Raw genomic sequence first — 22,797 nt, forward strand, 5'->3', positions numbered from 1 at the left:
ATCAGTGCCCCAAGGTCAATTGTGGAACTGACCTTACAACAAACTCAATGGTGTGTCTCGTGGAAGAGCTCGCCTGCCAGCTTCCCTTCCCAATTAGCGGATACCAGTTTCAGACGTGACGCTGCGTTATCATGGAGCCTTTTATTTTGCATCATTTCCTTTGACTGACAACACTGACAGTTACATAACAAGAACGATCCCCGTTTTATGCAATAAAGATCCTTAAAGGGAAAGAGTTTCATTAGTTCAACCAGTAATTTCACTCTGAGTCAATGTTGTCAAATCTGTAAAATTTAGCATTTCTCCTGAGACATGGGCGGAGTGTAGGGTTTCAGAAACAGAAAATCGCTCTTCGCTGATTCCGGAGACAGGCAAACCGCATAATGGTGCGTTTCCGGGAAGCGAACAATCTCACCAGCCCCAGTATAGTTTAAAGTTTCCTTCAGTGCAGGTCTCAGACTAAAGGCATCATTAGAATCTTCCAGTCTGTAGCAACAACTTGGGGAATTGTAGTCTTCGGAAAGATTTCTGTCCTGTTTACATTTGATGCCAATCAGCAAAATGATGATTACAAGAAATATAAAAGAAGTTGAACCTAAAATAACAATTAAATAAACATTTATGCCAGCGACGTATTCAGGATTTGTCATTAAATTGCTGCTTTCGGAGAAAATTTCAGTAACATTTCCCAAAATTCTAAAGTGGATTGTAACCGTGCTGGAGAGACTCGGCTGTCCATTATCCTTCACCAAGATGACCAGAGTTTGTGTGGTGGCATCTAGTTCCAAGATGGCTCGGGCTGTTCTGACTTCTCCAGTGTTAAGCCCCACGTTAAACAAACTGGGGTCAGTGGCTTTCAGCACCTGATAGGAGATCCGTGCGTTCTGACCAGAATCAGCATCAGTTGCGATTATCTTGGTGACCATGTACCCCTGAGCCGCTGACTGAGGCACAATCTCCACTGCTGCTGATCCGCTCTGTGCTGAAGGTGAAACAATTACTGGAGCGTTGTCGTTTTGATCCAGGATGATCACATTCAAGGTTGCGCTGCTGCTCAGCGGGGGAACGCCTGCGTCTCGGGCTTCAACTTGGACCTGGAAGTTTTTGATTTGCTCGTAATCAAAAGAGCGCAGCGCGTAAATGGTCCCGTTCATCGAATTAACATTGAGGTAACTTGACGACGGGAAGCCATGGATAAGTTCATCTGTGAATGAGTAGGTGACGTAGGAGTTCTGGTCCAGATCAGGATCGGACGCAGTCACTGTGAAAATAGAAGCACCGGGAGCATTGTTCTCCATCACATATGCTGTGTCCAAGGGTCGAGCAAATCTTGGGGGGTTATCGTTTATATCAGAAACTGAGATCTGAATGCTTTTATTTGTTGATAGTGGAGGAGAACCGGAGTCTCTGGCTAAAATATGTATGTTGTATAGAGGGGTGGTTTCCCGATCCAAAAAATCACTGGTCACCAATTTATAATGGCCACTTGAAGATGTTTGAAGTTTAAAGGGAACGTCCAATGGGATCTGACAGTGAACCTGTCCGCTTTCTCCAGAATCGTGATCCATTATATTGATCAAAGCTATCACTGTCCCCCGTGCAGCATCTTCACTGACCTTGCTAGATACTAAGGTCACTTTAATCTCAGGGGCATTATCATTCACATCAATTACCTTAATCAGCACTTTCGAATGGCCTGCAATTGCTGGTGAACCATTGTCGACAGCTTGTACGTCAAGTGAATGACTACTTGCTTCTTCAAAATCAAGGGCCCCTTGAATTGTAATCTCCCCTGTTCGCGGATCCAAACTGAACAATTCTTGCACTTTCTGTGAAACACGATTACTGAAAGAATAATTTACCTCCGCATTCGGGCCTTCGTCTGGATCAGTGGCATGGACTGAAACCACCAAGGTACCCCTGGGTGAATTTTCCACCAGGCTGACTTTGTAGACCTTGTTATTGAATGCAGGTGCATTATCGTTACTGTCGAGCACAGTGATACGAATACGGGCTGTCCCAGACCTGGGAAGACTGCCTCCGTCAGTGGCCGTCAGCATCAATTGAAAGGATGACTGTCGTTCCCGGTCCAACGGTTTCTCCAGCAGCAACTCGACTGTCTGCGTACCGTCTTCTGCAGTCTCCACTTTTAGACCGAAGTGCTCATTGGGGCTGATGCTGTAAGCAGTGACTGTATTTGTGCCCATGTCTGGATCGAGTGCGCTCTCTAGCGGAAATCGGGAGCCTGGCGCCATGGCTTCGGCCATTTGTAGAAGAATGGCACTCTCCGGGAAACTGGGCGAATTATCATTTATATCAAGAATCTCCACTTCACCGCGGTACATCTCGGGGGAATTTTCAAACACTATTTGGAAGGAAAGTATACATGTAGGGTTTGGTCCACAAATCTGGTCTCTGTCTATTCTCTCATTGACAAATAACATCCCATTTTCCAAGTTCACCTCCAAATAGCGCTTTATGTAGTCAGAGAGCAGCCGACCTTTCCGAGATAAAAACGCCCGGGTATTCAGTCCCAAATCGTCAGCAATGTTACCAATTATAGCTCCCTGCTCTAGCTCTTCAGGAATCGAATAACGAACCTGTCCAGAAACCACATCCAGTTCGCAAAACAGGAAAATATAAACTATCACCATGAATTTCCAGGCGTTGCTGCTTTGTGAATACGCCATTGTTGTCGGACTGGATTATTTGACCAAGCACAAATTTAAGGTTGCAGACGGTTAGCGTGACGAGTCAGTGCTGCCAATATGCCTTCCAATATCTCGAACTGTCGAATTTACAAAATATTCCCCTCTATCCTTCGTTAAGTGGCCACACAATCAAAGCGCAGACACCCTATTCTCATTCTCTGTGATTCTGCTCTGGTTTCGGTGTTGGAGGTGGAGCAATGGATCTCTCGCTTATTTAGGATTCTTATTGGTGGACAGCGACACAACGCGTTCTTGTCAATAATGACACTAGAAATTCTTAAAGCTGGGCTGTTCCTGAAATGATCGTGATCGTAATAAGCCTTTTAATGGTGCGCAACCATAATGCCCAGGCAATTTTATAGGCCACTGTTCATTGCAGTTTGTAACATTTCTCTTTTAAGTCGTTGTGAATGCGTTGAACCGTGAGTCAAATTTAATTTTGAGCTTTCCTACATTGTAGCTCATGGGATAACTATATATTTAAACAATGCCCCTTTTATATTTTCTTTCAGAATATCAACAATATAGTTCCTTTATTACCACACCTACTTGCTTCCTAAATGGGTTTAGTTTAGCATCTTACCCTCAACTACTGGTGCCTCAAACCCAACTATTGTTTGACTCCTGCACAGAAAGATGCTGCCTAATTCCATTCCTACCTTACATAATCAGCATGCAAACCCGTGCCATTACATCCTGCGCCCTGGTATATGTAAGAGGGGATATCCAGAGAGTCCCATTGATTTATGGAGGCCTATACTTTCGTTTCCACTCTATATTGATGCTAGTATTAGTCCAAAGGGTTGCCACAATTTGACTCTGGAGGGAGCAATGTGAGTCCTCGTTGAATGGTATTTCTAACACCATTTGTGTTTGTCACCACAAGGAATGTGATTCTAACGCCGTGCAGAATGTATTTTAGAAAGTGCTCAGCAGAACTCGTGGAAACTGATTTTCCTAAACAGCACAACCATAATATTTTAGTATGCATTGCTCATGGGAATGCTCATTCTGTGCTTGTAAAACACATAGCATATATGGGTACATGCACAGTGCTCTGGCCTCATCAAGAGGATTCCAATGGGAACAGAAAGCAGGCAAGCAGTAGGACAAATGATGTTGCTAGGGGCAGTAAAATGTCGTTTTAGGTATTAGGATTGGCATCATACTGTCACTTAAGTGTCTGTACCAAACATAAAATCGATCTGTGTCCTAAAGGCAGCATTATTAAATTTATTTCAGAAATTCAAATTGAGTGTGGTGTATTATTAACCCAGTAACATGACTACAAACAGAGTTGAATGTGGATGAGTAGACTAGGGGTGCTAGGAGTGCAGAATATAATGACACGGGTTGGCATGCTACTTATGTGAGTAAGAATGGAGTTAGGAAGCATACATTTATGCAGAACTAAATCAATAGTTGGGTTTGTGACATCAGTGGTTGAGGGTAAGATACTAAATTAAATCAATTTGTTAATCAGTTTGTTAATAGAGAAACTGTATCGTTGATACTCAGCAGCAATAGACCCAGAAGGAAAAAAAACAGCAAGAATTGGGGAAAATGTATACTGGTCTGAACTGGTATTGTATAACTTCAAATGGAAGACCAGTAAAAACTGGGAAATAAGGATTCTGGTCCGAACTGGGTTTTTTTTCGTTCTGGGTGTTAATGGACATTACTTAAATATGTAGAGTTACTTTGTAGGAAGCCTCAAGAAATTAACTGACTACCTAATAGTGGAAGGGAGTTGGAAGAAGAAATGCATCAGCAAATTTAAGAAATGAGCAAAAGCCATGGAAAATGTATGAGAGATTGCAACCAATCAAGCTGGCAAAAAGGGAGGTGGAAAAGGTCAATTCAGGGATCTTCTTACTCCATACAAGGGACAGGTCATTACTTAATCTAGTAATGGAAACTTAACCAAAGCAATTAAGAAAAGCAAAAATAGAGACCATGGTAATCATAAAATAACAAGGTTTCAAATAATAATTAAGGAAAATATAAGTAAGGCAATGCTAAAGTAATAGACTGGGAGAAATGAAGGTAAAACTGAAACGAAAGACAGAGGCATGAAGTACACAGGCAACAAAGGCGCGGATAGTAAACAGGAATGTGAAAACATTAGGCAATTAGTCAAAAAATATGAAAACAAAAAGGAAACTGCAAAATTAAATTGTCGATGAGAATACAAATAAGCAGTAAGTATACAACAGAGTGACACATAACAGAAGAAAACTGAAGATAGGGGTAGTAATGGATGCACAAGGGAATGATAGCACTGTAGGTGGGCTACTAGAATAGTGATCCAGAGACATGAGTGTGAATGTCGCTACAGCTGGGGAACTTAAATGCAAATAATTAATTAACCTGGAATAACACATTAGCGCCTGTAATGGTAATCAGAAAACTATGGGATTATAGTTGAAAAAAGCATTTGTTTCATTAATGCATTTTAGAGAAGAAAACTGCCCTCCTTACCTATTTGGCCTCTGCTTGACCACAGACACAGAGCATTGTGGCTGACTCTGAAATGACCTAACAAGTCACTCAATTAGGGATGTGCAAAAAATATTGGTCTTGGCAGAAATTCGCACATCCCGGTGAATATTTTTTAATGAACTCAGATAATGGCAGAAATATTTAATAGTTACTTCTTAGTTACGCTGTTACTAGGGTCGGTAACATAATGGCATCACATGAGAAGAAATAAAAGGCATTTAACGTAGAAAGGGAAAATGCATGACTGAATCCAAAATAGAGGATAACGTCCCTCTTACGAATGTATTGCATGCACAGTGCACATATAATCAGCTGGAGAATATTGAAAGAGCACAATTACATGCTATAGAAATTCATTTAAAAAGGGAACATTCCCAAAGGCCTTGGAGGAAATTGATATTATTCCTGTATTTAAAAAGGGAGCAAGAGCGTGTCTAAGGAATTATATTCAATTGTGCTAATGTAAGTGGTAGGAAAGATAATGGAATGTTTACTGAAAGCTGTAACAGTCAGATATCTAGAGCAAAAGGAGAAGAGGGCAGTCAGTACAATTGCAAAATGGATGTCCAGCTTGACCAGCTGTATTGACTTCATTGAAGGAATGAAAAAATAATTGATCAGTATCACGCACTTTTTTTATATTTTCACAGGATGAGGGCTAGGCCATCAATATTCCCCATTTCTAATTGCCCTTGAGATGGTGGTGTGCTGCCTTCTAGAAGTACTGTAGTCCCTGTGTTGCACGAGCACCTACTGTGCTGCTCGGAAGAGAGTTCCAGGGTTTTGACCCAGTGAGAGTGAAGGAGTAGCAATATAGCTTCAAGCCAGGATGGTGTATGATCTGGAGGGGAAATTGCAGGTAGTGGTGTTTCCATAACTTCCTGGTCCTTCTAGGTGGCAGGGGCCATGGGTTTGGACGATGCTGTTGAATGAGGCTTGGCGATGGTGCTCAAATGCATTTTGTAGATGATACACACTGCTGCCGCTGTGCACCGGTGGTGGATGGAGCGCAAATCATGCGGGATGGATGATCCAGAGTAGTGTTGAGCATCATGAGCGCTGGCTGTTGGAGCTGCACTCATCCAGGCAAGTGGAGAGTATTCCATCACACTCCTGACATGTGCCCTGTGGTCGCTGGACTGGCTTTGGGGTGTCAGGCAGTGAGTAAACTCTCCACAAGATTCCCAACCTTCACATCCTCGATTAGTAACAGAATTTATATGGGCAGTCCATTAATTTCTGGTCAATGGTAACCCCCAGGATGTTGATAGTGGGGGATTCAGCGATGGCAATGCTATTGAATGTCAAGGGGAGATGGTTAGATTCTCAATTGTTGGAAATGGCCATTGCCTGGTAATTGTGTGGTGCAAATGTTATTCGCCAGTTATCTGCCCAAGCCCAAGGTCTTGCATATGGACACGGGTTGCTTCAGTATCTGAGGAGTCATGAATGGTGCTAAGCATTGCAATCATCTGCAAGCATCCCCACTTCTGCCCTTATCATGGAGAGGTCATTCATGAAACAGCCAAAGGAGGTAACATATTTATATTTTGAAATAGTCTTCAACAAGGTACTGAACTGCAGACTCATGACTATGGTCGGGCATGCTGAATCAGGGGAACATTAGCTGAATGGATAGCAAGCTGATTACAAAACAGAAAAGCGAGAGTAGGAATTATGGATGGCTATTCAGACTGACAACAGGTGAGACTTGATGTACCATAGGTATCGATACTGAAACTACTGTTCTTCACAATTTAAATTCAAGATATTGAATTGGAAAATATTCTACAATTTTAATTTTGGAAATGAAACCAAATTGCGAGATGAAATTATAGCAAGGAAAGAACATGACAAAATAAAGGAAAGCATTAATAAACCTGCAATATTGATGTATATTTGGCAATGTATTTTAATATAGATAAGAATAAGCTAATCCATTCAGGTAGGAAGAATAAAGAGGTCACATCCTGATAAATATTAAGAGCCTGAGTTGGTCAGGGAGGAAAAGCAATAGGGTATAGATACATAATTCACTGAAAGCAGCGAATTACGTGAATAAGGCCAGACAAAAACAAAGCAATGATGCCAATTTCAGGGGGGATATACTAAGGAAAAGGGAACTAATGTTAAACTTCGATTGGACATTTGATAGACCATATCTTATATATTGTGTACAGTTCTGGTCAGTAAAATATCAAAAAGATAGAGAGGCACAGAGAAAGTACAAAACATATTAGCCAAGATGATGCCCAAACTGAGAGGATGCACGCAGAGGAAAGGCTAAAAAGGCTGGGGCTCCCTTCTGTTAAAAAATCAATTACATAATAGAAGATATTAAGATAATGAAATGCTTGATTAGGGTATGCATAGAGGAAATGTTGTAACTTTTGTGAGAATACAAAACTAAATAACGTAAATATAGGATATTCACGGAGAAATCCTGCAGGAAATTCACTACTTCACTCAGGGAGTGGTTAGAATGTGGTGCTCCCTAAAGCCAGGGGTAGTTGGGGCAAACAACAGGGATACATCTAAGAGGAAACCAGATAAGCACACGAGAGGGAAAGGAGCAGACGAACATGATAACAGAGTTAGATGAAAACTAATGGAAGAAGCTCATGTCGAAAGTTAAAGCGTGTATGTGCCTGTTGGGCTGGATGCTCTGTTTCTGTGTTATAGACTCAATGTACCTCGACTTAACAGCTGAGATAGAGCAAAATGCAAATCTGACAACGCGATTTGCTATTAATATTATATTACAGGTCTTCTGCTCTGAACATTTTAAAGTGTACCTAGTCTCATGTTGTACTGCTGCGTTAGTATACTCGAAGCAGAAAAGGGGCCTCTATTAATACTAAACCATCAGGGCAATGGCATTGAACTGCCAGTAACATTAAAAAACCCATTGCATTCGATATATCAAAACCCAGAGAGAAGAAATATCACGCCAGCTATTTCCTAATAATAAAAAATGGTAAATCTCATTATGCGTCGAGGCAAAATGTTCAGCGTGCTGCTTTAGCGACTTACCTACCACATGGACCGTTTCATAATGAGCGGTACGGTGCCTGCGCACCGCAATTCTAAGGTATTCTTAGGTGTATTTTATATGGGCTACTTTCTTTCCTTTATAATAATGCCCGCGGTTTTACGCCATTGACGCTCTCCTGCAAAGCAAAAGATATGGCTGACGGGGGCGGGTGGGGGGGGGGGGGGGGTGGGGGTGGGGGGGTGGAATTGAGTAAATCGGAACTTATTGTCAAGAGGACGGAACGATTATCAGACCACAATTCTGTAATTTAGCATTGTCCTTGAGAAAAGTGTGGATTGCAGGGCTTCAGGAACAAAAAATCGCTCTTCGATGATTCCGGAGACAAACAGACCGAGTAATGGTAAGTTTCGGGGAAGGGGATGTTCTGTCCAGTTCCACTATAGTTTAAAGTGCCTGCTGGCGCACGTGCCCGATTAAAAGCGTCCTTCGAATTCCTTCGCCTGCAACAACAAACCGGGGACCAGGAACGTGAAACACTGTCTCTGTCCTGTTTGCACTTCACGCCAACCAACAAAAGGATTGTGACAAGAAATATAAACGAAGTTGAACCGAAAGCAGCGATTAAGTAAAGGTTTAGATCGAGGGAATATCCTGGAGTACTAACTAAATTACTACTTTCAGATATTTGTTCACTAACATTGGCCAAGATTGAGAAGAAGATTGTAGCCGTGCTGGAGAGAGTGGGCTGCCCATTATCTCTCACCGAGATGACAAGACTGTGCGTTGTGCCATCCTGCTCCAACATGCTTCGCGTTGTTCTGATTTCCCCAGAATTGCTCGCAACAGTGAACAGAGTGGGATCGCTTGATTGCACTATCTGATAGGAAAGGCGTGCGTTCTGACCAGAATCAGCATCAGCTGCGATTATCTTGGTGACCAAGTACCCCTGAGCCGCTGACTGAGGCACAATCTCCACTGCTGCTGATCCGCTCTGCGCTGAAGGGGAAACAATGACAGGGGCATTGTCATTTTGATCCAGGATGATCACATTCAAGGTTGCGCTGCTGCTCAGCGGGGGAACGCCAGCGTCTCGGGCTTGAACTTGGATCTGGAAGTTTTTGACTTGCTCGTAGTCAAAAGAGCGCAGCGCGTAAATGGTCCCGTTCATCGAATTAACATTGAGGTTGATGTACGCTGGCGATTCCTGATGATTCCCTGTGAATGAATAAGAAACATAGGAATTCTGATCCAGATCAGGATCGAACGCAGTCACTGCAAAAATAGAAACACCGGGAGCGTTGTTCTCCATCACATATACTGTGTACTTGGGACGGGCAAACCTTGGGGCGTTATCGTTTATATCAGAAACCGATATCTGGATGGTTTTATTTGTTGATAGTGGAGGAGACCCTGAATCCCAGGCTAAAATCGGTATGTTATATAGAGGGGTCGTTTCACGATCCAACAAGCCACTGGTAATCAATTTATAATGATAATTCAAAGAGGATTGGATCTTAAATGGGAATTCCTTTGGAACCTGGCAGTGGACTTTCCCATTCGCTCCAGAATCGCGATCCATTACATCTATCAAAGCGACCACAGTGCCGGGCATAGCATCTTCGGGGACCTTGCTAGTGAATGAGGTCAATTTTACCTCAGGGGCGTTATCATTCACATCGATTAGTTTGATCAGTACTTTGGAATGTCCCGCAATTGCCGGTGAACCATTGTCCATGGCCTGAACATCAAGTTCGTATCTGTTTTCTTCTTCAAAATCTAGCAGCTCTTGAACTCTGAGCTCTCCAGTTTCCGGGTCCAAACTAAACAGTTCACCCACTCTCCGAGAAACAAGATTAATGAAGGAATATCTTAGCTCCGCATTCGTGCCTTGGTCTAGATCGACGGCATTGATTCTAATCACCAAGGTGCCTGGAGATGCGTTTTCCACCAAGCTCGCCCTGTACACTTCATGCTCGAATACTGGCGCATTATCATTGATGTCCAACAGATTGATGTTGATTTGAATTGTCCCAGACCTTTGAGGCGCCCCACCATCAACGGCAATCAGTACGAGCTGAAAGGATGACTGCAGCTCGCGGTCCAAGGGTTTCTGTAACAACAGCTCTGCAACCTTACTATTATCCTCCCTGGTTTGCACTTTTAGACTGAAGTGTTCATTGGGACTGAGGTTGTAACTGGTGACTGTATTTGTCCCGACGTCTGGATCGAGTGCGCTCTCTAGCGGAAAACGAGAGCCTGGTGCAATGGATTCTGCCATTTGTAAGAGAATAGCACTCTCCGGGAAACTGGGCGAATTATCATTTACATCAAGAATCTCCACTTCACCGCGGTACATTTCGAGAGGGCTATCTATTATTATTTGGAAAACAATGATACACGTCAGGGTTTGTGCACAAAGCTGTTCTCTGTCCATTCTTTCGTAAACAAATAAGACGCCACTCTCCAAATTTACCTCCAAATACTGCCTTCCGTCAACAGGGACAAGACGACATTGTCGAGCTGACAGTTGTCGAACGTTTAGTCCCAAATCTTCAGCGATATTCCCAACAGGGGTACCATATTCCAATTCCTCAGGAATAGAATAGCGAATCTCACCAAACCCCAGGTCAATCATACAAAGCAGGAAAATAATAGTTGATATCAGAAATATAAAGGCGTTGTTATTCTGTGAATTCGCCATTGTACCTGCGCCGGGTTGTTGTGGAAATCCACAAAATCATTTCAACGCAAGAACTGGCTCGACCGCAAAATCCGCTGATCAATATATCTAAATGCCAAATTTACAAATAATCCTTTTTTGATCTCCCCGAACTTGGTTCCACAATCGAAATGACGGTTCTCTTTCAGCCTGTTCGCGTTCTCTGTAGGGGAGGGACAATGGATCTCTCGCTGCATCAGAGCTCCTTATTGGTAGACAGCGACACAAGGAGTACCTGCCCATAACTGCACATTACAATTCTTAAAGCTGCACTGTTCCATGAGAAAGAGATTTAGTGGTGTACAATCAGTACATGTAGACAACACAAACAGTTGCACTGCAAGATTAAAACATTTTTTTTATAATTTTCATAAATGCCTCAAAGGTTTGGCATTTTCTTGATTGTCATTCCGATGTTCTGATTTCATTTCCCAAGCAATCAATAGTCACAGTATTTCAGAGAATTGTGTTGGTGTTAGCCGCAACAAAAGCACTTGCCCCAACAGACCATCCACCCACCAACCACCCCCCCCAACACCCCCCCCACCCCCCCCTCCACCCCCCCACCCCCCCCACCACCCCCCCCCCCCCCCCCCCCCCCACCCCCCGCTCACCTCGGCGTGGGTAAAACTTACAACATCATGATCTGCAAAGCTAGCATTCTGGCATTTATACATAATTATTAATGTTTCCGCATTTGGAAGATTTCAAAACTAAGTCCAATGTTTATAAACATGGAAACGGGAGAAGGCCATTAATCGTTTCGACCGGACTCTGCCATTCAAGTACATCGTGGCTGCTCTGTAATGCCACTCCATTCACCCATCATATTTCCACATCCTTAATGCAATTTCCCAAAAACGATTGTATAATCTCAATCTAATTATCCCAACAGAGATGTGTAGATTTCCATGACCACTCAACACCAGTCTGAACTGTAGTTACGTCAGTGATTCATTGAAATTAACATTAGTTAATTTGGATAGAAGCGTTTTTAAAACTGATTAAACTGATTAAACTGATTGCAAATTGTCACCTAACATTCTATTCCCCTGGTGTTTATTATATTTCAATCAGCAAATCTAGCTGAAGAGTCAAAGCTTAAAGTAAGGTTATAAAGAGGAGAGAATTGAAGTTGCATTTAGATTAAAAAATAATGGCTAGCTAAGTTTGCGAATGAAAAACCAACAGACCACAACAAGAAGTGAAGAATAAGTGAGATAATGAGTTTGCAATGAATATTGGAAAGAGGAAGTATATTTCCATTCTATTTCTGTAACTTAGGAGCAGCAAAATATGAAAATTCTTTGCAGAATTAGCATATTGACATCGATGAGCAAGAAAATGTAATGCAGAAGGTGTGCAAGGTTAAAGCCGGCAACTACAGACTAGTCAGTTTGACTTCAGTGATCAGGAAATGTTTGGAAACTATAGTCGGGACAAAATGAATAGTCACTTAGACAAATACAGGATAATTAAGGAAAGTCAACATGGATTCATTAAGCAAAAATCATGTTTAACTAACTTGCTGGAGTATTTTTGAGAAGGTTGATAAGGGCAATGCTGTTGATGTGGTGCATATGGTTTTACAAAAGGTATTTAATACAGTGCCACACAACAGGCTTGTGAGCAAAATTCTAGCTCAATGGAATGCCAAGGAAAGTAAACACTTGAATAAGAAATTGACTGATTCACAGGGAAAAGGGTGTACTGATAAATGGTTGTTTTTCAGATTAGAGGAAGGTTTGTAGTAGAGTTCCTCAGGGTCAGTGTTGGAGCCCTTGTTCTTCCTGATGTATATTAATGACCCCGGACCGTGGTGTTCAGGGCGTGATTTCAAAATTTGCAGCTGATAAGTTTGGAAACATTGTCAGCTGTAATGAGGTTGGTCATGAACTTCAAAAGGACGTAGACATGTTAGTGGATTCTGCAAACAAGCGGCAAAAAAGTGTGAGGTGATTCATTTTAGCCAGAAGAATATGGAGACACAGCAGAAAATAAAAGAAAAAACTCTTAAGGAGGTGCAAGAGCGGAGGGATCTCTACGTATATGTACATCAGTCATTGAAGATGGCAGGGCATGTTGACAGACCAGTTAATAAAGTATATTGTATCTTAGGTTATATTAATAGGGGCATTGAGAACAAGAGTAAGGATGTTATGTTGAATTTGCATAAGGCTCTAGTTAGGCCTCATCTGGAGTACTGCGCCCAGTTCTGGATGAAAAAGCATTGGAGGGAGCACAGAGGAGATTCACATGAGTCGTTCCAGAGATTAATAACTATAACTATGAGGATGGATTGGGCAGGTTGGGACTGATTTCTGTGGAGAAAAGAAGGCTGAGAGGAGACTTGATAAACGTATTCAAGATCTGAGGGGTATGGACAGGGTACATAGTGAGGAACTGTTCCCAATCACGACAGCATCAAGAACTAAAGGGCAAAATAATTGGCTAAAGGAGTAATAGTGATACGAGGAAGCATTTTTTTCACCCAGAGGGTGGTTGAAATCTGGAACGAACTTCCTGAGAGGGTACTGGAGGCAGGTTCGATCAATTTATTCAAAGGGGAATTGGATTGCTAACTGAAAAGAAAGAGTGTGCAAGATTATGGGGATAAAGCAGAGGAGTGGGACTAGGTGGAAAGCTCTTTCAGAGATCCAGTGCTGATTACATGGGCCGGGTGACCTCCATCTGCACTGTAAATATTCTGTAATTCTGTGTTTCTGAGAAGAGGGTTATTGAATAAAAAATATGCTAAAGGAAACTAAAAATATTTATCTTACAATGTTAAGGGGTGATCGAGATTTCCTGGATGTGACATCACAGACTCAAGAGTACTGTTCAGATTTTGAACAGAAATAAGATTTTTAGAGAATGAGGTGTTGTTGGAAAGGAAATAACTCTTTAGAAAGGAAGAAGAAACCAATCTTCAGAGATGCTGCGATAGCAATGGAACTAAATTTGAAGTGTTCTCTGAACTCAGTGGAGTTCATGGTGCCAAGATGATATGAAGTGAAATAAATAGGTTTTTTCGGTCATAAGATGTGGACTTCCATGGAAAGGCCTGTATTTATTGTTCATCTCTAATTGCCCTTTAGAAGGTGGTTTTGAGCAGCCTTCTTGAAACTCTATAACCCATGTGGTGAAGGTGCATTTGCATGCTTTTAAGTAGATGTCATCAAAGATGCCTGTTCATTGGACTTGCATAAGGGATGAAGACATCAGTCTTCCTAGGATAGAAGTTCGGCCTAATTTGCCCCATGGAAGAGTATAGGGATGATCAATATCTATTTCACCATTGCACTACCAAATAAATGAACGTTTTCATGCATTGCAGACGTATAAATCAAAGGAAACTTGATGGATGCATGATACATTGGCACAAAATGGGATAGATTAGGATGATGAAGTGAGAAGTTCTTCCAGAGCATTGAGAAATAATGCAACTTTCAGGAAATCTGAATGAACCAGTGGATAAGGATGACGGGGACCTGAAAGCCATAAATGGAACTTTGGCAGAAGCCAATTAAGTCATAATTTTTAAGTGCATGGGATAAGGTACTCTCAGTACTATGCAGGCGGTAGATTGCAATTGGCCAAATAAGTGCTCAAGTATAGGGTTTTCGAGATATTTATACAGGCAAGGAGATCACAATCCAGGGTCATGCTGAGAACTATATTGAGCCTCATCACTTAGATCAATAGCTGATGAACAATTTGAGAGTTAATGGAAAATCCGTTTTAGAAAACGTATGTGGAATCAAAGAGTGAAAATAAATCACCTTGCTTAGTCAGAATAAACAAGGGCACGTTACCAGTAACGTTGAACTTGGAATAGGAGCGACTACAGTAATGGAATTTGGAGCACACACTTGAGGATGGTGACCAGTGCGGTTGAAATTTGAATCTAATTTAATCCAGCTAATTTTATGAATTTTAAGTCTACCTAGTTTTTTTCACTGGTCAACTGCCACAAAAATATCCTTCACATAAAGTTATAGAAGCAAATAAACTTCAAAAGTTAAGAAATACGCAACTAGATCAAGGAAAACCAACCAATTTAATCATTATTGCAGTAAGCGAGTCTTTCGCAAATATTTTGTGCTGACCTGTTTGCCAGCAGTTCATTTCAGTTTATCTTGGTATATTGCTCACATTCTTTTGCGGAAATTGCTCAGCCAGTTTAAAGAGAAGTTACGATCTTTGTCTAGTTGGATGAAAGCATCGTTTTCCAAGGAATTAGATCAATTTTAGATATCTGATTTTACTTTGCTTTCACAATAAGCCATCATGTTATCAGCTAACACTCAGGCAACATTGCGTGTCGCCATGGCTCACCTATTAACATTTTGCCTTCTAATTCAGAATATGTGTTTGTATTAAAATTTAGAATTAGAGCAAAAAAGTCTTACACTTAATGCAGTAATGTAGTAATAACCGTGTAGTAATGATGCATTATCAAATGCGCCATCTGTTGGGAGAGTTGTGAAACTGACACTGGGCTGCCTGTTAAGGCCCTCATTAAAGAACACACGGTATCGTTTCTTTTAAAAAGCAGGGAACGTTAATTTCCCTTGCTAAGTATTCTTCTCACGGCCAACAGCAGCATAGAAGTTAACTAGTCATTCATCTCACTCGCTTTTATGGAACTTCCGGCAGTTTCTATCCCCTAACTCCATAGCAGTTACATACGAATATACGAATTAGAAGCAGGAGTAGGCCACTCGGCTCCTCGAGCCTGCTCCACAATTCAATAAGATCATGGTGATCTGATTGTAACCTCAACTCCAGATATCCGCCTACCCCTGATAAACTTTCACCCCCTTGCTGAACAAAACTATATCTTATTCTGCCTTAAAAATATTCAATGTATCGGCTTCTACTGCCTTTTGAGTAAGAGAGTTCAAAAGACTCCCAAAGATGTCTCCTAGTTCTAGATTGCCCCACAAGAGGAAACACCCTTTCCACATTCACCCTGTCAAGAATCCTCAGGACCATATATGTTTCAAGCAAGTCACTCTTACTCTTCTAAACTCCAATGGATACAAGTCCAGTCTGCCCAACCTTTCCTCAAAAGACAACCCTCCCATTCCAGGTATCAGCCTAGTAAATCTTTTCTGAACTGCTTCCAGTGCATTTAAGGACATCCATTCTTAAATAAGGAGATCAATGTGGTAAACAAAACTCCAGATGTGATCTCACCAATGCCCTGTAAAACTGAAGCATAACTTCCCTACTTTTGTATTCAATTCCCCTTGCAATAAATGATAACATTCTATTAGCTTTCCTAAAGAAGAACTTGCTGACCAGGCTGAGGTGTGAGAGGAGGTAATGGGTACACTAGAAGAACTTACAGTCAAGAGGAAGGTGGTATTGGAAAGGTTATATTTATTGAAAATAGTTACGGTACCAGAACAGATGAGATGCATACAAGGATACTGAGGGAAGTGAGAGGGAAAATTGCAGAGGCACTGGTGATAATCTTCCAATCTTCCTTAGGCACAAGGGAGGAGGCCAGCGGACAAGAGAACCCTGTTCAAAAAGGCAAGGATAAAGCTGGTACCTACAGGCCAGTCAGTTTGAAGAGAGTGGTAAAGAAACTTCTGGAAACTATAGTACAGGGTAAAATCAATAATTGCTCAGATAAGTGCAGGATAATTAAGGAAATCTAGCATGGATTCATCAAGGGAAAATCATGTTTAACTAATTTGCTAGAGTTTATTAAGGAGGTAACAGAGAAGATTGACAAAGGAAGCACTATTGATGTGGCATATATGGATTTTCAAAAGGCATTTCTTACAGTGCTATACAACAGACTTGTGCAAAAAATAATATCTCAAGGAATAAAGCAGGAACTTTGATAAGAAATTGGCTGAGTGACAGGAAACAGAGAGTAGTAATAATTGATTGTTTTTCAAATTTTTGAGAGGGTTGTAGTGGACTTCCTCAAGGGTCAGTGTTGGGACCCTTGCTCTTCCTGATCTATATCACTGGCCTAGACTATGGCGTGCAGAGCATGATTTCAAAATTTGAAGATGATACGAAGATTGAAAATGTTGTCAACTGTGATGAGTGTAGCCTTAAACTTCAAAAGAGCATAGACATGTTGATGAATTGGGCAGACAAATGGCAGATGAAGTCAATGAAGAGAAGTGTGAGGTGATTTGTTTTGGCAGGAAAAATATGGTGAGACAATATAAAATAAAGAGAGACCCTGTAAAGGAGGTGCAGGAACAGAAGGACCTAAATCATTGAAGGTGGCAGGGCATGTTGAGAGAACGGTTAATAAAGCATGTGGTATCTTAGGTTTTATTAATAGGGGCATTGAGTATAAAGTAAAGAGATCATGTTGATCTTGTGTAAGACACTAGTTAAGCCTCATATGGAGTGTCGCATCCAGTTCTGGGTGCCATACTTGAGGAATAACGTGAAGGCATTGGAGAGAGTACAGAGGAAATTCACAAAAATGATTCTCGGGATGAAGAACTAATGCAAATGTACAAACATATGAACAAGGGGCAGGAGTAGGGCATTCAGCCCCCGCGAGCCTGCTCCATCATTTAATAAGATCATGGCTGATCTGATAGTAACCTGAAACCTGCATCCCACCTATCCCAATAACCTATCACCCCCTTGCTTACCAAGAATCTATCCACCTCTGCTTTCAAAATATTCAAACTCTGCTTCCACCATCTTTTCAGGAAGAGTGTTCCAAAGACCCACGACCCTCTGAGTTAAAGAAATATGCCTCATCTCTGTTTTAAATGGGTGATGCCTTATTTTTAAATATTAAACCCTAATTCTAGATTCTTCCACAAGAGCAAACATTCTCTCCACATCCACCCTGTCAAGGCCTCTTAGGATCTTATATGTTTTAATCAAGTCACCTCTTACTCTTTTAAACTCCAGCAGATACAAGCCTAGCCTATCCAACCTTTCATCATAAGACAAACCACCCATTCCAGGTTAAAAGCAAAATACTCCGGATGCTGAAAATCTAGAACAATAATAAAAATACCAGGAAAAACTCAGCAGGTTTGACAGCATCTGTGGAGAGGGATGCAGTTGACATTTCGAGTCCGTATGACCCTTTAATCAGACCCATTCCAAGTATTAGTCTGGTAAACCTTCCCTGAACTGCCTCCAATGCAATTACATCCTTCCTTAAATAAGGTGACCAATACTGTACACAGTACTCCAAATGTGGCTCACTAGTACTCTGTAAAACTGAAGGCTAACCTCTTTACTTTTGTATTGAATCCCCCTCACAATAAATTATAACATTCTATTAGCTTTCCTCGGTACTTCTTGTACATGCATACTAGCCTTCTGTGATTCATGCACCAGGACACCCAGATCCCTCTGCACCTCAGAGCTCTGCAATATCTCACCATTTAGATAATATGCTTCTCTTTTATTCTTGCTGTCAAAATGGGTAATTTCACATTTTCCTATTTTGTACTCCATTTGCCAGATCTTGGCCCACTCACTTAACTTACCTGTATCTTTTTGTAGCCTCCTTACATCCTCTTCCCAACTTACTTCCCTACTTATCTTTGTGTCATCAGCAGATTTTGCAACCATCCCTTCAATCCCTTCATCCAAGTCATTTATATAAATTGTAAACAGTTGAGGTCCCAGCATTGATCCCTGTGCGCACCACTAGTTACATCTTGCCAACCTGAAAAAGACCCACTTATGCCTACTCTCTGGCATGGATGGAAGATTGGCTGACTAACAGGAAGCAATGTGTTACCCCCTATACCATGAGCTTTTATTTTCCACAATAACCTTTGATGTGGCGCTTTATCAAATGCCTTCTAGAAATCTACACACAGTACATCCATCAGTCTCCCTCTATCCACAGCACATGTTACTTCACAAGAAACTCCAATAAGTTGGTTAACCATGACTTCCCTTTCACAAAGCCATGTTGACTCTGCCTGATGACGCTGAGCTTATCCAAGTGCCCTGCTATAACTTGTTTAATAATAGCTTTTAACATTTTCCCTACAATAGATGTTAAGCTAACTAGGCTGTAGTTTCCCACTTTCTGTCTCCCTCCCTTTTTGAATAATTGAGTTACATTTTCTGTCTTCCAATCTAATGGGACCTTCCCTGAATCTGGGGAGTTTTGGAAAATTAAAACTGATACATCAACAATCTCACTAGACACTTCTTTTAAGACCATAGGATGAAGTCCATCAGGACCCAAGCTATTCTCAGCCACAGCTTCAACAATTTACTCAGTACCACTTCTCTGCTGACAGTAATTTTCCTGACTTCCTCCCCTACATCCATTTCCTAGATAATAGCTGCTTCTGGGATGTTACTTGTATCCTTTATAGTGAAAAATGATGCTAATTCAATTCATCTGCCATCTCCTTGTTTTCCATTATCAATTCTTGAGACTCATTTTCTATAGGACCAACATTCACTTTGTTAACTCTTCTTTTTTTAGTTATATAAAAAAAACCCTTACTATCTGTTTTTATATCTCTAGCTAGCTTTCTCTCATGCTATAATTCCACCCCCCCCCCCCACCCCAAACCCCGACCTTATTAGCCTTTTAGTCTTGCAATTATTAGGATAGATAGGAGAGGTTGAGACTGATTTGTTGCAGAAGAGAAGGCTGAGAGGGGACTTGATCGAGATATTCAAGATCCTGAGGGACAGGGTAACTAGTGAGAAACTAGTCCCACTCAAGAGAACATCAAGAACTAGAGGGCACTGGTTCAAAATAAATGGCAAAAGGAATAAATGTGATGTGAGGAAAACATTTTTTCCACCCAGAGGGTGTTTGGAGTCTGGAACCAACTTCCTGAAAGTGAGGAGGAGGTAGGTTCGATGGAGATATGCAAAAGGGAATTGGGTTGCTACCTGAAATGAGAGAATGTGCAAGATCATGGGGATAAGGCAGGGGAATGGGACTAAGTGGATGCTCTTCCTGAGAGCCAGTGCAGAATTGATGGACTGAATGGCCTCCTTCTGCACTGTAAAGATACTGTGATACAGTGATGCTGTGAATTACTTGCTGTACCTCCACATTAAGTTCTTGTGATTCATGCACTAGTACACCCACATCTCTATGCATCTCAGGGCTCTGCAATCTTTCACTATTTAGATAATATGCCCCTTTTGTATTCTTCCTTCCAAAATGGACAATTTCTCCTTTTCATATATTATCCTCCATTTGCCAGAACTTTGCCTACTTACTTAACCTATCTACATCTATTTGTAACCTCCCTATGTCCTCTTCATTACTTACTTTGCTACCTATCCATGTGTCTTCAGCAAATTTAGCAACCATACCTTTGGCTCCTTCTTACAAGTCATTTAGATAAATTGTAAAAATTTGAAGCCCCAGAACTGATCACTAGGGCACACTAATTATTACATTTTACCAACCATAAAATGACCCATTAATGTCTACTCTCTGTTTCCTGTTAGCTAGCCAGTCTCCTACCAATGTCATTCATTTACTTCCAACACCTTGAGCTTTTATTTTCCACAAAAACTTTTGATGTGGCACCTTATCAATTGCCTTCTGGAAATCTAAGTGCAGTACATCCACTGGCACCCATTTATCCGCAGGGCATATTACTTCTTCAAAGAACTCCAATTGGTTAAATGGTTAAGCATGATTTTCCTTCCACAAAAACATGTGACTCTGAAGAAGGGTCATACAGACTCGAAACGTTAACTCTGTTTCTCTCTCCACAGATGCTGTCAGACCTGCTGAGTTTTTCCGGCATTTTTTGTTATTATTACCAAAAATTACAATCGCACATCCAGCCCATTCGATCTTGCAAAATCCTTAATATCATCTGTGGGCTTGTGTCAAAACTGGAAGAGCCATTCCACTGTCGTGTGTGCCATATGCAGGATGCACGACAGCAACTTGCAAAGCCTCCTCCGACAGTCCCTTCCCAATCCGTGATCACCTAGAAGGACAAAGGTAGACTGGAAATTATCAGATGTGTATTTAGTACATTAGTGTAATACTTCTTGGATCACTATTTTAATTGCAGCACTATACATTTATGTACAATTAATTGACTTATTGTCTATGCAGCAAATAGAAGAGTGCCAGGCAACATGGAGTGTTGATTTGCTAAAATCACCAACAATAATTTCTAGGCTGATATAATTCCACATCCAGTTATTGCATAATTAAAATGAAGATTTGCATTTAAATGGCGGTTTTCATTGTCTAGGCGTATTCTATCGTGCTTTGCAAACAACAAACTACTTCTGAAATGTCGTCATAAACGTTATACTGTACGGGTGTGCACCTTTGCGCTCAAACAAATCCCACGAACACCAAAAAAATAAATGGCCAGATAATCTGTTAGTTATGTCAACCCAAATATTAAAGGAGTAGTTTGCATTTTTACAGATGACTTTCACTTAATTCAGGACGTCATGGAGAGCTTTACAGGCCATTAAGCACTTTTGAAGCCTAGTTATTTTTCTAATTGCAAACTTCTAACGGAGGGTATTAACACCTGTCATGGCTGACACCGTGATGGCGAGCAGTTTCATTTATTCTAATATTCAATTGTTTTTGGTGGGCAAAAGAAAGTCACTCACTATAGTTTGACTGGATTTATTACACTTATATAACGATAAAAATATTGTACTGTTCTAGCAAATCATCAATTTAGAATTCAACTTGAACTTCTCTTTTTTCTCTTATCCTCTATTGGTGACTGATTCCGATTTCCTCCGTTTAATTGCTGGGACTTGGGCGGGAGGCCTGATAGTACAACACCGAGACTGGGGACAAGAGACGGTTCGCGCAGCGGGACCTGGATTTGGACACGTTCGACTTTAGTCTTTAACAATCGAAGACTGATGTTGCTGCGTAGTTGCAAGAAATAAATAGTTCTAATTTGTGCAATTCAGTTGGGCATGGCACTGATGTAAATGTATCCCGTTAGCAAAAAGTTGAACATCCCACTGGCAATGAGGGTAAGAAACCCAGCCTGCAAGATGTCACGTAGTGTGAATGCAGGTTCGACTATGTCCAAAGGAATTAATATGAAGTGCCAACGCGTGCTCGTTTTCCATTGTGTTCACCCTTTCCAAGGGTATTCAATTTTCCTCTGCCTCTCCTTATCGCCTGCCCCGAGGACCTAACCAGAGAACGTGTTACATGTGTTGTCGCCTGACGCCCTCCATCGGAAGATGGTTCATGTCTTCATGTGCAAATATCTGAAGGACATGCAGCAGTAGTCGGCGATCCTTTTGCCCCGGCTTGCAACGATTCTGAAAGTGTCCAGAACTTGGTGTCAGCACAGAATCTTGGAATTATTACAGCCCCTGCATAAACATTGCTCAACAAATCAGAGGGAACCCCCGAACTATCAGAGCAGTAATATTTGTGGTCGCTCAATCTGTTGTCTTCACTCACTCTTGTTACGGCTCGCTAATGCCAGGTACGGGTAAATTCAAGGAGAATGTGATGCTTCAGAGCTTTACTGTTTCCAGTGAAACACTTTTTACTATGTAATGCTCAAAATTTACAAAATGTTTTGCGCAGGAAAAAGGCTAATTTAGAATAAGTAATGGAGGAATCGTTTGACAATAACCCAATCTCCCACAAAGGGACTCAGATGTATTGTGAATGTATCTAATGTTTTTCGCTATTATACTGGTCAAAGTGTTGCTCCAATTGCGCGTGCACCTTTGCAGAAAGATGATTTTCCTAACAGTTGTATTAAATTATTTCATAGTTTAGGGTTATGCCGTTGAACCTATTCCCCAAAAGTCCATTATAGTAATTTCTCTTTAAAATCTTTTCACATTTTACGCACTTCACCGACTCTCTAATTATTTGATCACTTTCTCTCTTTATCTTCCTGGTT

At 41.2% G+C, this 22,797-nt stretch overlaps 1 protein-coding gene across 1 annotated transcript; it reads right to left on the reverse strand.

Moving 5' to 3' along the window:
- Positions 1–293: 293 nt before the first annotated feature.
- On the reverse strand, positions 294–10,909 carry LOC121281401 (protocadherin-10-like). Its single transcript, XM_041194345.1, has 3 exons — positions 8,521–10,909; positions 7,907–7,919; positions 294–2,700 (listed from the first exon to the last, which is right to left on the reverse strand). Exons 1-3 carry the CDS (start codon positions 10,907–10,909, stop codon positions 294–296), a joined length of 4,809 nt encoding a protein of 1,602 aa, XP_041050279.1.
- Between the last annotated feature and the right edge of the window lie 11,888 nt (positions 10,910–22,797).

Source organism: Carcharodon carcharias, chromosome 8 (assembly GCF_017639515.1).
Source record: "Carcharodon carcharias isolate sCarCar2 chromosome 8, sCarCar2.pri, whole genome shotgun sequence".
In the NCBI taxonomy this organism is placed as follows: domain Eukaryota; kingdom Metazoa; phylum Chordata; class Chondrichthyes; order Lamniformes; family Lamnidae; genus Carcharodon; species Carcharodon carcharias.